Genomic DNA, 16,117 nt, shown 5'->3' with positions numbered 1-16,117 from the left:
CAGACCCCAGGCGAATGGGCAGGTCGAACGCTTAAATGGGATTATATGGAGGGCCGTCATGCTAAGCCTCAGGACCCTCGGCCGGGGCCTAGATAAATGGGCTTGGTCGCTACCTGCGGCGCTGAACTCGATCAGGGCTCTATTATGTACGGCCACCAACCAGACTCCTCACGAAAGACTGTTCCACCACCCTAGAAGCTCGGGCAGTATCCGATCTTTACCCAGTTGGCTCGCTGAGCCGGGGCCGGCCTATCTCAAACGTGCGGTTTGCACAAGCAAGTACGATCCCTTAGTGGATAAGGTGCAGGTACTCCAGGCTAATCCCGAGCATGCTCGTGTGATGACGGCAGATGGACGTGAGTCCACTGTCTCCGTACGCCATCTCGCCCCTTGTGGGGTCATCGACCCTTATAGGGATATCGACGAACCGATCTACGAGTCTATGGACTCTCCCGAAGCTTCCCCTATGGAGCATCTGCCGTCCCTCCCTTCGCCAGATACACCCTTCCCTGAAGGCACTGAGGTGCCCCCTCCGACACCTGCCTCCAGCGGCTACTCCGATGCAGGGGACTCTGGGCTTGGGGATGTCGTACCCGGTAGTTTCCGGACCCATGCTGGCAGGGTAATTCGCCACCCTGACCGCTACGGATGGACCGACTGACATGGAATGACATCCCCAATCAATTAATGCTGACGCACGCTTGATTCCTGCCTAGCGGCAGTGTAGTTCTAACGGCGGGGAGAATGTAGTGAAAATGTATCAAAGTTGAACCCAGGTGTGATGCTCCCTTAAACCGCTGAGAGCCTCTATAAGACCTCGGACGTCCGCGACTCTGGGCCACTCCTGCGACATTATACTATGACATGTAGACTTGGATGGTATGTACCCGCTCATATTCTAGGCTTGCTTGCATTGACTGATATTGATCCTTTCTATATGATGCCAAGATCCTGATACATATATTGCATGATTGTATTTTACAGGATGATGCCAGAGATCTGATTGTTATTAAACCTACCTATGGGACAAAGTTGTGGACTTGATTCATTCTCACAACACACCCCATGTAAAGTTTTGACTTTTTCAACATATTTCAACATACAGCTATTTGATCTTCATTTCAACAATATTGATAGATAAAGGTGATATAATATAACAAATATCATGAAACATTTACATTTTGTAGTCCATTGTAACCTGGTGTTGGCTTAGCGGTTAGCGTGCCGGATTGGGATCCGAGGATCCTGGGTTCGAATCCCTGTCGATCGCTAAATTAACACCAGGGGGGTTGACTCAGCCTGTCATCCTTCCGAGGTCGGCAAATTGAGTACCAGCTTGCTGGGATGAATGATCCCGGTGTGTACCCCGGTTTAGAATAGGTACACCGTATCCCTGCGCATCGTAAGAGGCGACTAAGGGTTGGCGCCAGGAAGAGCATCCGGCCATAAAAACATTGCCTCAAACAGGGAACCATGATTGTCATGGGGCCCGCAAGGCTTACCCCTGCTCGAGCGGGGAAAATGGCCTTAGACCGATCATTCTTTCATTCATTCAGTCCATTGTATAATTTAAAAAAAACATGAATGCAAATTTCGCATGTGGAAAAAGTAACTACACCCCTACATTTGTCACTACTTCAAATACCGAAAATTAGAATCAGGTGCACCAGCTCAGGTGCAAATGATTAGAACATCGTTCGAGAGGATCTTGGAGGAATCTGTCTTATTTAAACCTCAGACATTTAGTTTGGTTTGCTCTTTGTTGTTGAAGAGTGCGGCGTCACCACGCCTAGATCAAAAGAGCTTTCTGAGGCCTTCAGAAAGAAGGTTGTAGATGCCTACGAGTCTGGGAAGGGATTTAAAAAGATCTCCAAACAATTTCAAATCAATCATTCGACTGTCCAGAAGACCATCTGCAAGTGGAGAAGATTCCAAACAACTGCCAACTTGTTCAGTCCAGGCCGCCCCAGCAAGTTCAGCCCGAAAGCAGACCGCAAGATGCTGAAAGAAGTCTCTCAGAACCCCAGAATGTCATCAGGGGACCTACAGGTAGCTCTTGCCACTGTTGATGTCAAAGTGCACGAGTCTACCATTAGAAAGAGGCTGCACAAATTTGATCGACATGGGAGGTGTGCCAGAAGGAAACCTTTGCTGTCCAGAAAGAACATCAGGGCAAGACTAAAATTTGCCAATGAACAACTCGGCAAAGACCAGCACTTCTGGAACAATGTGCTCTGGACAGATGAGTCAAAGGTAGAGCTATTTGACCACAGTACCAGAAGACATGTTTGGCGAAAACCAAAGACAGCATTTGACCACAAGAACCTGATACCAACTGTAAAGCATGGTGGTGGAAATATTATGGTTTGGGGCAGCTTTGCTGCATCAGGGCCTGGGCAGCTCACCATCATAGAATCCACTATGAATTCTTCATTGTACCAGAGGGTGCTTGAGGATAATGTGAGGCCATCTGTCGGAAAGGTGAAGCTCAACCGAAGGTAAACCTTGCAACATGACAATGACCCGAAACATACCAGTAAATCCTCCAAGGAATGACTGAAAAGAAAGAAATGGAGGGTTCTGGAATGGCCAAATCAAAGCCCGGATCTATTAATCCCATCGAGACGTTGTGGGGGGATTTGAAACGAGCTGTGCATGCAATTGTGCATGCTGTGCAACAATTTTTTGTTGAATAAATTATTGCAAAGTCAATTCTTCATTGTTTTTTGTTCAATTACATCACCTTTACCTGCAGATTCTGTTTAAATGAAGATCAAATATTGATATGTGCACATATGTTAAAAAGATTTTTTTTAAACATTTCATGGGGTGTACTTACTTTTTCCACATGCGAAATTTGCATTTATGTTTATTTAAATTATACAATGGACTACAAAATGTAAATGTTTCATGATATTTGTTTTATTATATCACCTTTATCTGTCAAATGACTTCATCTGTCATTGGCATGTAGATCAAATTTGTGCAGCCTCTTTCTAATGGTAGACTCATGCACTTTGACATCAACAGTGGCAAGAGCAACCTGTGGGTCCCGTGATGACATTCTGGGGTTCTGAGAGACTTCTTTCAGCATCTTGCGGTCTGCTCTCGGGCTGAACTTGCTGGGGCGGCCTGGCCTGAACAAGTTGGCAGTTGTTTGGAATCTTCTCCACTTGTAGATGATGTTACGGACAGTCGAATGATTGATTTCAAATTGTTTGGAGATCTTTTAAAATCCCTTCCCAGACTCGTCGGCATCTATAACCTTCTTTGTGAAGACCTCAGAGAGCTCTTTTGATCTAGGCATGGTGACGCCACACACTTCAACAACAAAGAGCAAACCAAACTAAATGTCTGAGGTTTAAATAGGACAGGTTCCTCCAAGATCCTCTCTGACGATGTTCTTATCATTTGCATCTGAGCTGGTGCACCTGATTCTAATTTTAGGTATTTGAAGTAGTGATAAATGTAGGGGTGTACTTACTTTTCCCACGTGCGAAATTTGCATTTATGTTTATTTAAATTATACAATGGACTACAAAATGTAAATGTTTCATGATATTTGTTATATTATATCACCTTTATCTATCAATATTGTTGAAATGAAGATCAAATAGCTGTGTGTTGAAATATGTTGAAAAAGTCAAAACTTTCCATGGGGTGTACTTTTTCACGTGACTGTATAATCCCTTTTCACCCAATCTCTCAATGGTGAAGAATCACTTAAAAATTAAATAATTCTCATGTCCGAATCCATATTCAGATCTTTACTCAAATCTAATCAAATCTTCCTCGTCAGACACCCAACCTGTCCACCAAGTTTCGTCCAAGTCCATCCATAACTTTGAGATATCCTGCTATACATAGCTTTTCGTCCTATCTCCCAATGGTGGAGAATCACTTTTTAAAATTCTACTTACCGGATCCGAATCTTCACCAAAATCTAATCATTTCGTCCTTGTCACATACACTACCACTCCACCAAATTTCGTCCGAATCCGTCCACAACTTTTTGAGATATCAGCTCACAGTTTGACAGTTGTTGGTTTTGAGCATGGATGAGCCCCCACGTTCCACCATGGCACTGACGTGAATAAGTGGGAGCGTAACGCTTCCAGAAAGTGTTGGCAGATATCTGAAATCACTCGCAAACAAGCCCAACAAATAAATTGCTCTCACTATTGAGATTCTGATAGTTTGCCTGCAAATCTCCTTTCAACACACCATGGCCACACAGTTTGCTTTGCTTCACATGGCATGGAAATTATATAGGTGGGTTTGAAATCTCACATCCAGGATACATATTGGAATTTTCTCATCAATTTCAGTCAGCATATCAACAAAAGTATGCTTTTTGATTTTATCATAAAGATTTCTTTGTCCAAAATAAAATTTTGATTTATCCAAAATCATTACAACTGGAGATACTGAGAATGCATTGCAATTTGAGATCAAATCTTACCATTTCAACAGAGGATAAGCCAAAGGATCCTCGTTCTCCAAATGCCGTTTTATTTCCATGGAGGAACACTTAAAAGGAAAATTCAACAAACAAGAGCATGTTGGAGGCTGTGACTAACCTGATCGACTGGAAGTTTAACAATCGGGATAGTGACGCATTCCATTACCCTGCAGGAGCAATACAAAGGAATATGTATAGAATGCTTCGTCTTACTTGCAACGGGGCTAACAACTAAATGTGTAACATCTGGTGTATACAATTGCATGTTATTGGTGAAAAGAATATGGTGGAAATTCACACAAATTCCAAAAAACTTCTCAAAATTCACACAAATTTAAAAACAATTCTCAAAATTCACACAAATTTAAAAACAATTCTCAAAATTCACACAAATTAAGAAACTTCTCAAAATTCACACGAATTCAAAAGAACTCAAAATTCACAGTAATTTCAAAAAAACTTCTCAAAATCCACACAAATTTAAAAACAATTCTCAAAATTCACACAAATTAAGAAACTTCTCAAAATTCACACGAATTCAAAAGAACTCAAAATTCACAGAAATTCCAAAAAACCTCAAAATTCACAGAAAATTTAAAAACAATTCTCAAAATTCACACAAATTAAGAAAACTTCTCAAAATTCACACGAATTCAAAAGAACTCAAAATTCACAGTAATTCCAAAAAAACTTCTCAAAATCCACACAAATTTAAAAACAATTCTCAAAATTCACACAAATTAAGAAAACTTCTCAAAATTCACACGAATTCAAAAGAACTAAAAATTCACAGTAATTCCAAAAAAACTTCTCAAAATCCACCCAATTTAAAAAAAAAAAATCATTACAACTGGAGATAATAATGAATGCATTGCAATTTGAGATCAAATCTTACCATTTCAACAGAGGATAGGCCAAAGGATCCTTGTTCTCCAAATGCTGTTTTATTTCCATGGAGGACCACTTAAAAGGAAAATTCAACAAACAAGACATTTTGTTTTGACAGCATACAATGAAAAATACAATGTAGCATCATAATGTGGATCCTCTTTAAAAAAAACATCATTAAACGTTTCCAGAGGACTTTTGAAACATGTCAACAAAGATGCCACCCCCCCCCCCCCCCCCCCCCCCCGATCACAACCTTCTTCGCCAATGATGTACCAATATTTATTCACGGCATTTAAAATATCAGGGCGTCTGTAAGGGGTTTGAGTGACTTGCTCCTGATCCAGGTGAGCTTCATGGCCCAATTGGCCCATGGTCCTATATTTTTGGTTTGTTATGTGTTTTTGTTTTGGGCCTATGTTTACCCACACCACCAAAGGTGGATGGAGGTTATGTTTTTACCCCTGTCTGTCTATTTCCTTGTCTGTTTGTCTGTCCGTTTGTGAACAAGATATCTCAAAAGGTTGTGGACGGATTCGGACGAAATTTGGCAGAGATGTAGCGTATGTGACAAGGACAAAATTATTACATTTTGGTGAAGATCTGGATTCGGATCCGGCTACTATAATTTTTAAAGTGATTCTTCACCATTGAGAGATGAAGCCAAAAACCAAATAGGGCCAAAAATATGCAGCTCGGGCCAAAAACGCTACATAGCAGGATATCTCAAAAAGTTGTGGACAGATTTGGACGAAACTTGGTGGACCGGTTGGGTGTGTGACGTGGACAAATAGATTCGATTTTGGTGAAGATCTGAATATGGATTCGTATATGAATGAATGGTCGTTTTAAGGCCATTTTCCCCGCTAGAGCGGGGGTTAGCCTTGCGGGCCCCATGACAATCATGGTTCCCTGTTTGAGGCAATGTTTTTATGGCCGGACGCCCTTCCTGACGCCAACCCTTGGTCGCGCTCTTACGATGCGCAGGGATACGGTGTACCTATTCTAAATCGGGGTACACACCGTGATCATTCATCCCAGCAAGCTGGTACTCAATTTGCCGACCGCGGAAGGATGACAGGCTGAGTCAACCCCCCTGGCGCTAATTCAGCGATCGACCGGGATTGGAACCCAGGATCCTAGGATCCCAAGCCGGCACCCTAACCGCTAAGCCAACACCACGCTCATGGATTCGTATATGAGGATTAGTTCATTTTTAATTGATTATTCACTATTGGGAGATTGGGCTAAAACCAACATACACTTTTTCAATCTTTATTTCCACATTGTAACCCACAACTTCCAAGTGAAAAATAAATTCTACAAATTTCAGAAAATTTATTAAAATTACAAAACTAAAATATCTTGGTTAATACTCGGTGGAAGCACCTTTGACAGCAATTTCAGCTGTGATTTTGTTGAGATAGGTCTCTACCAACTTTGCATACCTTGAATGGGCAATATTTGCCTATTCTTCTGTCCAAAACTGTTCAAGCTCAGTCAAGTTGTGTGCGGAGCGTTGATGGACAGCAATCTTCAAGTCATTCCACAGATTTTCAATTGGATTTAGGTCGGGGCTCTGACTGGACCGCTCAAGGCCATTTAACTTTTTGTTCCTCAGCCACTCCTGTGTATCTTTGGCTGTGTGCTTCAGGTCGTTGTCATGCTGAAAGGTGAACTTCCATCCCAATTTCAGCTTTTTTGCAGAGGGCAGCAGGTTTTCCTCCAGGAATTTTCTTTATTTTGCTCCTTCCATTTTCCCTTCTATCCCGATAGGTGCCCCAGCCACTGCTGATGAGAAACATCCCCATAACATGATGCTGCCGCCACCATGCTTCACAGTAGGAATGGTGTTATTTGGGCGATGTGCTGTGTTGAGTTTCTGCCAAACGTAATGTTTTTCATTTAGGCCAAAAAGTTCCATGTTGGCTTTGTCAGACGACAAAACTTTTTGCCACATGGCTTCAGAATCTCTGGAGTTGTTTTTATAATACCTCAAATGGGACTCACGGTGGGATTTTTTGAGTAAAGGCTTCCTTCTTGCAACCCTACTGTACAGGCCAGACTTGAGGAGTGCTTGGGATACTGTTGTCACATGCACGCAGTGACCAGTCTTTGCCACAAAGGACTGTAGCTCTTTCAAAGTTGCCATTGGCCTCTTGGTGGCCTCTCTGATCCGTCTCCTCCTTGCTTGGTCATCCAGTTTGGTGTGACAGCCTATTCTCGGCAGGGTCTTGATGGAACCATACGCCTTCCACTTATTAATGATTGCCTTGACTGTGCTCCAAGAGATATTCAAGGCCTTTGAATTTTTTTTTATACCATCCACTGATCCCTGCCTTTCCACCACTTTATCCCGGAAGTCTTGGGAAAGCTCCTTGGTGCTCATAGTGGAGTCTTTGATGTGAAATGCACTACCTAGCAGAGGAAACCTACAGGAACAGTGGATTTTATTCTGAACTAATCAGAATCATTACAGTTTATCACAGGTGAGGCCAATTAACTTGGTGTGTGATTTTGAAGGCGATTGCTTACACCTGAGCTAATTTACAATTGCTATTATAAGGGGGTGGACACTTATCCAACCAAGATATTCTAGTTTTGTATTTTAAATTAATTTTCTGAAATTTGTAGAATTTGTTTTTCACTTGGATGTTGTGGGTTACGATGTGCAAATAAAGGTGGAAAAAGTCGGTTTAATGGAATTTAATTCCAGGCTATAAAGTAACAAAAGGTGAAAAATTTGAAAGGGGGTATAGACTTTATATAGGTAAAGTATATAGTGATGCAGTTTTCGCTTTCTTGCTGAGTGGATTGTGATCCGACGTCCAGGTATTTTGCAAACAGTGCCATATTTTGTCTTTGTTGACAACAGAATCAAATTGGATCCATATTCAGACACCAGCGCCACATTGGATCATTATTGAAGATCGCAAACTTGGATCAGAGTTAATCAACACCATGACTTGTGTGGACTTCCTTGGGGTCAGCCTTATCTTTAGCGGGCGATACTGCTGCTAAACCATCTGAGTGACCGTTTTCATAAAGGATGCCTGACCCAAGGAAGACTATCTGGCTGTGATGATGCATCCCAGGTCTCGAAATAATTTGACATTTGTGTTAGTGAATATTTCTTCTGGTTATGCTTACCATCACTGAAGCACAACTTCACCTGCAGCAAGGATGTTTGGAACAGTTGGCGATGTAGTTTTTTAGCATGAGTCCAGTCATTGGCCACTCGTGCATGTGTTCTTGGACATCCTTTGCAAATTATTCCGACCACAAAACATGGGAGCTCGGAGAGCAGATATTGATGCGTTCATGACATGAGATCATGAACCTATTTGTTTTTTTTTTGTTTTTTTGTGTATGCTGAATTGAGGTTCGTGAAAGAGCTAACATTTACTTCACAAACACATCAACCAGACAAACAAAATATATAAAAAGAGGGAGCAGAAGACAAGATGGGGAGAGAAGGGGAAGCACACAAACACAACATTTGAGAGCAGGGAGATGTGTGTGAGGGAGAGGGCCTGGGGGGGCAGAGGCGTGGGAAGGGGGGGGGGGGGGAAGTATAAAACACAAGGACACCAAGGACTTCCAGGACAGAAGTTGGCATTTCAAAAAAGTGGATTTGGGGTGAAATTAGCAGGGGTAGAAAAGATCAAGGTTTTGGATGGGGGAAGATAAGAGATAATAATAATAATAATTCATTTATTTTGTATAGCGCTTTTCCAGAAGCCCAAAGGCACTTTGACAGAGTGGAAAACATAATGCATAACAATACATGAAAACAACAATTGCAAAAAGACGAATCAATAGGGAAATATTTAACGCAAAAGGAGGGAGAAGGAGAAGAGATAGTCAGGGGTTAAATGCTGTGGGTTGAATGTTGAATGCAGTGTTGAACAGGTGGGTCTTTAGTGATGTTTTGAATGTGGTGAGTGAGGAGGAGTCTCTGATGGTGTGAGGTAGTGAGTTCCAGAGGGTGGGAGCAGTGATGGAGAAGGCCCTGTCCCCCCAGGATCTGAATTTGGTCCGGATGGAGGGGGTCAGGAGGTTGGTACCAGCAGAGCGGAGGTTGCGGGTGGGAGTGTGTCTGGAGAGGTCAGCCAGGTAGGATGGGGCCAGGTTATGGAGGGCTTTGTATGTCAAGATGAGGATTTTGTACTGGATTCTCTGGGGGATGGGGAGCCAGTGAAGCTTGTAAAGGACGGGGGTGATGTGGTCACGGGTCCGGGAATGGGTGAGTAGACGGGCAGCGGAGTTCTGAATGTATTGGAGTTTATTGGTGATTTTTGAGGGTGAACCATAGAGGAGGCTATTGCAGTAGTCCAGACGGGAGGTGATGAAGGCGTGGATGAGGGTTTCTGCAGCCGTGGAGGAGAGGGATGAGCGGAGACGGGCAATGTTTTTCAGGTGAAAGAAGGCTGACTTTGTGATCTGTTTAGTGTATTTGTCGAAGGAAAGGGTTTGGTCAAAGATGACGCCAAGATTCCGGATGTGAGGGGAGGTGGATACTGGGATACCGTCAATGTTGAGGGCAAAGTTATGGGTGGATTTTGTGAGCGTTTTTGGGCCAATGATGATTATTTCAGATATATCACAGTTAAGCTTGAGGAAGTTGATTTGAAGCCAGGATTTTCTTTCAGTGATGCAGTTTGTCAGGATAGAGTGGGTGTCGGTGGACACGGACTTGGTGGAGATGAAAATCTGGATGTCATCGGCGAAGCAGTGGAATTGGAGACCATGACGGCGGATTAAGTGACCGAGGGGGGACAGGTAAAGAATGAAGAGGAGGGGGCCAAGAACTGAACCTTGGGGGACACCTTGGGGGAGGGGAGCAGTGGGGGATTTGCAGTTATTGACGGAGATGAACTGGCGTCTGTCAGAGAGGTATGATTTAATCCAAGAGAGGGCAGTGCCGGTAACGTTAAAGGTGGATTCAAGTCGGGTGAGGAGGATGGTGTGATCGATGGTGTCAAAGGCAGCACTGAGGTCGAGGAGGACGAGAATGTTGAGGTTGCCAGCGTCAGAGGAGAGGAGAAGGTCGTTGGTGATTTTGAGGAGAGCAGTTTCAGTACTGTGGTTGGAGCGGAATCCGGATTGGAATGTTTCATACAGGTTATTGGCAGAGAGATGATGTTTGAGTTGAGTGGCTACAGCGCGTTCCAAAACTTTTGACAGAAAGGGTAGGTTGGAGATGGGTCTGAAGTTGTTTAGGGTGTCAGGATTTAGACCAGGTTTTTTTAGAATGGGGGTAACAGCAGCAATTTTGAGGGAAGGTGGGACGATGCCTGTAGACAGGGAGGAGTTTATTGTTGCAATGATAAGTGGAGAGAGAGCAGGGAGGGAGGCCTTGACAAAGCTGGAGGGGATGGGGTCAAGAGTGTAGGTGGCAGTTTTCATTCCTATGAGGAGTTCAGAGAGGTCAGTAGGGGAGATTGGGGAGAACCGAGACAGGGGAAGGCAGGACAAGGGGGGGGGGGGGCAGGTGGTTGGAGGGGGAGCGGGTGTGGCGGTGGTCAAGCTGTTGTAGATGTTGTCAATTTTGCGTTGGAAGAAAGAGGAAGGAGATGCAGTTGTCTACTGTGAATGACTGGGTGGTGGTGTTCAGGGGGTGGGAGGAGTTTGTTTATTGTCGAGAAGAGTGCTTTTGGGTTTCCGGAGCCAGAGTGGATAATTTGAGAGTAGTAGGCGGAGCGGGCACGGGAGAGGGCATCTTTGTAGTGTTGTAGGTGGTCCTTGTAGGCTTGGGAGTGAACTGTGAGACCCGTTTTATTGCGGAGTCTTTCAAGTTGGCGAGCACGAGTTTTCATCAGGCGGAGTTCAGGGGTAAACCAGGGAGCAGAATGGGTGAAAGTCACTCACCTTCACTTCAAAGAAACTCACAAACTCATCTTCACTCAGAAAAAAGAAAAGATGGTGGTGAACAGCTGTTTTAAAGACCTGGAGGGAGGAGTGGGATTGAAGGGAGTGGGGGAGTTTGTTCCAGAGGCGGGAGAAAAGGGGCATGAAAGAGTGAAGGTGAGCAGAGAGCCTAGATTTTGTCAGTTTAACCATAAGAGGGTTGGTTGCAGGCAGATCTTGTGTGACCTGAAGGAATATTGGGGGGACAGAGCACAGAGAGAGCTGGGCGAGCAAGGCCGGAGAGGAGTCGGTAGAAGACAGAAGGACCGCCAACCTTCCTGCGGTGAGTGAGTGAAAGGCCCTCGGAGTTAACGTCATCGCAGGAGATTCCAATGATTCTGAAAGCTAAGGCCTCAACAGCGTGAAGCCAAGCTAGGTGTGAGGCAGGAGCACCAGCCCAGAGGGGGGAACAGTATTCCATTGAGCTGCGGGTGAAAGCCTTGTATGTGGTGAGGAGCTCAGGTGTGCCAAGGAAGGACTTCGCACGACGGAGGATGCCCAGTCGGCGACTGGCTTTGGAGGCCAGCTTGGAAGTGTGGTTTTCCCAAGAAAGATCATGGCAGATAGTGAGACCCAAAAGCTTGAGTGACAGAACTTCTTGGAGAGGATTGTTGAGAAAGTAGATGGGAGGGTTTTCCAGTCTGTCCTTTCGGAGAGACATTGTAAGAGCGTGAGATTTGTCAGGATTGAAAGACAAATTCCACTTGTTTGACCAGTCTGTGATTTTGTCCAGGTCTGCAGAGAGTGAGGAGGCTGCAGACTGCCGATCTGAGGGATGAGGAATGGAGCGGCAGATAGTGGAGTCATCAGCAAAGAGATAGAAAGGATTTTCCAGAGAGTCGGAGAGATCATTGATGAAGACCAGAAATAGCACAGGGCCCAGAACACTACCTTGGGGAACTCCAGCCAGAACAGGAAGGGGAGATGAGAGAAATCCATTCAGGGCCACTCGTTGCCTACGACCAGAGAGGAAGTCCGCAAGCCATGAGTGGAGATTTCCATGGATACCATAGGAGGAAAGTTTGGTGAGCAGAGCTGGGTGCCAGACCGTATCGAAGGCACGTGATATGTCAAGTGAGACAGCTCTGATTTCCTGTTTGGCATTGAGGACCTCCATCCATTGTTGAGACAGCAGAAGCAACATGTCCAGAGTGGAATGACCTGGTCTGAATCCAAATTGATGATCAGAGATCAAGCCATTGGAGAAGAGGAAGGATTTGATATCCGAAGTAATGATGGATTCCATGACTTTGCTGATAATAATTGGAAGCAGGCTGATTGGTCTGTAGTTGCAAGGATCTGTTTTTGCACCTTTTTTGTGTAAAGCAGTAATGTTTGCTGATTTCCAAGATGCTGGCAGATGACCTTGAGCAAAAGAGAGGGTGAAAAGAACAGAGAGAGAGGGTGAGACAGAGCAGCAGAGCAGGATTTTAGGACCCGTGGGCTGATGCCGTCTGGTCCAGTCACAGAATCAGAGTCGAGGTTTGATTAAAAACTTCTCCACCTTGTCAGGAGAGAAGGACACAGAGTCCAGGAGCAGTTGGGTTCGACTGGGAAAGGTGGGAACAGAGAGAGATGGGTTTGGGACACAAGATTTTGAGGCAAACACAGAGTTGAGGCATTCAGCTTTGTCACGTGCGGTGTCAACTGTGTAGCCATTTGAGGTAAGGGAGGGGATGGAGGGGGAACAAACACCAGAAACGGATTTGACCAGACGGATTTGTGCTGAGGGCAGTATGGGCGTTAGTCATAACACTTCTGGACTTCTTACACCTTACAAGACTTCTTACACCTTACAGACTTCTTACAAGACGATCGATCACCGTTGCAACTTTTAATGTTCGGATGCTTAAATCAAGTCATAAGCAACGTGAATTAGAGCAACAGTCTTGCTGTTATCTGCATGCTATGTAACATTATCTACCATCACATTCTCCTTTGATGCTTTCTGCTGGCTCTGTTGTGTATTACGGATGAAAAATAACAATAAACATTTTGAAAATCTTCAAACAAACTTGAGCAAGTCAGGAAAACTTTCAAAATCACATACCTGTGCCATTTTCTTCGGTGATGGAATTCTCCAGAGAGTTCTAATGAGCTTTACAAAATCCTGACGCTGTAAACAAATCAGGTTTCAGTGTTAGAATGTCAACATTCCTGTTTGATGTTTGAAGGAATTGAATTCAACAATGATTGCATGCATATTGGACTAATAATGATAATAACTAGATGGTATTCATAGAATACTTACCCTGTGCAGTCAACTTGTTGCGAGCCAACTCTTCTGTTTTTGAACTTTTTTTTTCTTTGATCCAATATGGATGCCAGACCACGTGAACGATGACATCATAAATTTATATTCTCTAATATAATTGTTGCATAGATCACACCCAATACATTTCAAACTGATCAGACTGAGCGTTTTCCCTGTCGAATTATGACGTCATAATTATGTCACCAATGACGTCATCATCAGCAACACCTATTCCCCATATGGAGTTCTTTACAATGAGCCATGTTTCAATTTTTTCCCGTGCAGCGGTTTTGGAGATATAGAGGTGCAACATTTTTAGGTTTTTCCAAGATGGCGCCTGTACCACTTGACCGATGACGTCATGATTATCATTAAAATATTCTACACTAGCAGAAGTACCCAGCGTTGCCAGGCAGGGGAGGGGGGAGGGGGGAGAGGAGAAGGGAGGGGGGGAAGGGGAGGGGAGTGGGGGGGGAGGGGAAGGGAGGGGTGGGGAGGGGAGAGCGGGGGAGGAGAAGGGAGGGGTGGGAAGGAGGGGGGGAGAGAGGGGGAGGGGAGGGAGGAGGGGAAGGGGTTGGAGGGGGGGAAGGGGTTGGAGGAAGGGGGAAAAGGGGAGGTTCGGGGGCACACATGTCTACTCACCTTAATGTGTGGACTCGCCGGATCGTTGGACTGTGTTAGGTGAGCAATCTTGTCATACAGGAAAAATGCTGATCGAGTATGGGTTTTCATATGATCAAATGCAAAGAAAGTTGTTGCAAGGAGAAGATCAATCACCTGTGAGAAACAGAATTAACAGAATTATAAAAGATACCATGGGCAGGAAGAAACAACCTCGTTTTTTTTCAGCTCGTCTACGACAAAGTTGAGCTGGGCTGTCAAAGCCATAATGATGTTCTTCAGTCACTCAGTCAGTCCTTCTGTCTGTCCTTCCTTCCTCTGTGGGCCCATTCAATTTTTTCGTTTTTTTCCCAATCCTCCGAGGCAGCTCAACAGATCGTTTTGAAACTCGGCATGATGATCCATGATGTCGATGTGCAAAAACGAATGGAGTCCTTTTTTATTTTCCATCCAGATGATGACAATGTTTTTTTTTTTTTTTTTTTTTTTTTGTATACAAGATCGAGGCTCGTGAAAGAGCTAACATTAATCACACAAAAAGACAAACCGACACACAAAACACAAAAAACAAGGGGAGCGGCAGACAAGATGGGGAGAGGGGGAAGGACACAAAAGAGAGGGGGAAGAGGGGGAAGGACACAAACACAACATTTGAGAGCAGGGACATCGGGAGGACTTGGGGGGAGGTGGGAGAGGAATAAAACATATGAACACTGCAAGGACTCTGGGGTGAATTACCGGGGGTAGAAAAGATCAAGGTTTTCGATGGGGGAAGATAAGAGATGGTGGTGAACAGCTGTTTTAAAGACCTGGAGGGAGGAGTGGGATTGAAGGGAGTGGGGGAGTTTGTTCCAGAGGCGGGAGAAAAGGGGAATGAAAGAGTGAAGGTGAGCAGAGAGCCTAGACTTTGGCAGTTTAACCATAAGAGGGTTGCAGGCAGATCTTGTGCGACCTGAAGGAATATTGGGGGGACAGAGCACAGAGAGAGCTGGGGGAGCAAGGCCGGAGAGGAGTCGGTAGAAGACAGAAAGACCACCAACCTGCCTGCGGTGAGTGAGTGAAAGGCCCTCGGTGTTGACTACATCGCAGGAGATTCCAATGATTCTGAAAGCTTTGGCCTCAACACCGTGAAGCCGAGCAAGGTGTGAGGCAGGAGCACCAGCCCAGAGGGGGGAACAGTATTCCATTGAGCTGCGGATGAAAGCCTTGTATGTGGTGAGGAGCTCAGGTGTGCCAAGGAAGGACTTCGCACGACGGAGGATGCCCAGTCGGCGACTGGCTTTGGAGGCCAGCTTGGAAATGTGGTTTTCCCAAGAAAGATCATGGCAGATAGTGAGACCCAAAAGCTTGAGCGACAGAACTTCTTGGAGAGGATTGTTGAGAAAGTATATGGGAGGGTTGTCCAGTCGGTCCTTTCGGAGAGACATTGTAAGAGTGTGAGATTTGTCAGGATTGAAAGACATGTTCCACTTGTTTGACCAGTCTGTGATTTTGTCCAGGTCTGCAGAGAGTGAGGAGGCTGCAGACTGCCGATCTGAGGGATGAGGAATGGAGCGACAGAGAGTAGAGTCGTCAGCAAAGAGATAGAGAGGATTTTCAAGAGAGTCAGAGAGATCATTGATGAAGACCAGAAAAAGCACAGGGCCCAGAACACTACCTTGGGGAACTCCAGCCTGAACAGGAAGAGGAGATGAGAGAAACCCATTCAGGGCCACACGTTGACTACGACCAGAGAGGAAGTCCGCCAGCCATGCGTGGAGATTTGCATGGATACCAAAGGAGGAGAGTTTGGTGAGCAGAGCAGGGTGCCAGACCGTATCGAAGGCACGTGAAATGTCAAGGGAGACAGCTCTAATTTCCTGTTTGGCGTTGAGGACCTCCATCCATTGTTGAGAAAGCAGAAGCAGCATGTCCAGAGTAGAGTGACCAGGTCTGAAACCAAATTGATGATCAGAGATCAATCCATTGGAGAAGAGGAAAGA

General features: G+C 44.8%; 1 protein-coding gene across 1 annotated transcript in view; it reads right to left on the bottom strand.

The window, feature by feature from the left end:
* LOC137436125 (protein mono-ADP-ribosyltransferase PARP8-like) overlaps positions 1-16,117 on the bottom strand; it is a gene marked incomplete at its 5' end in the record, with an annotated part of 97,253 nt that overhangs the window by 29,089 nt on the left and 52,047 nt on the right. The window contains 4 exons of the mRNA XM_078769077.1: positions 4,581-4,629; positions 5,358-5,425; positions 13,311-13,376; positions 14,157-14,291. Of these exons, the coding sequence (XP_078625203.1) occupies positions 4,581-4,629; positions 5,358-5,425; positions 13,311-13,376; positions 14,157-14,291 (318 nt within the window). The remainder of the gene's footprint in view (positions 1-4,580; positions 4,630-5,357; positions 5,426-13,310; positions 13,377-14,156; positions 14,292-16,117) is intronic.

The sequence above is a fragment of the Myxine glutinosa genome, unplaced genomic scaffold (genome assembly GCF_964187855.1).
Source record: "Myxine glutinosa unplaced genomic scaffold, kmMyxGlut1.1 SCAFFOLD_1075, whole genome shotgun sequence".
In the NCBI taxonomy this organism is placed as follows: domain Eukaryota; kingdom Metazoa; phylum Chordata; class Myxini; order Myxiniformes; family Myxinidae; genus Myxine; species Myxine glutinosa.
The sequence above is the reverse complement of the archived record's forward strand: the minus strand, read 5'-3'. Positions and strand labels throughout refer to the sequence as shown.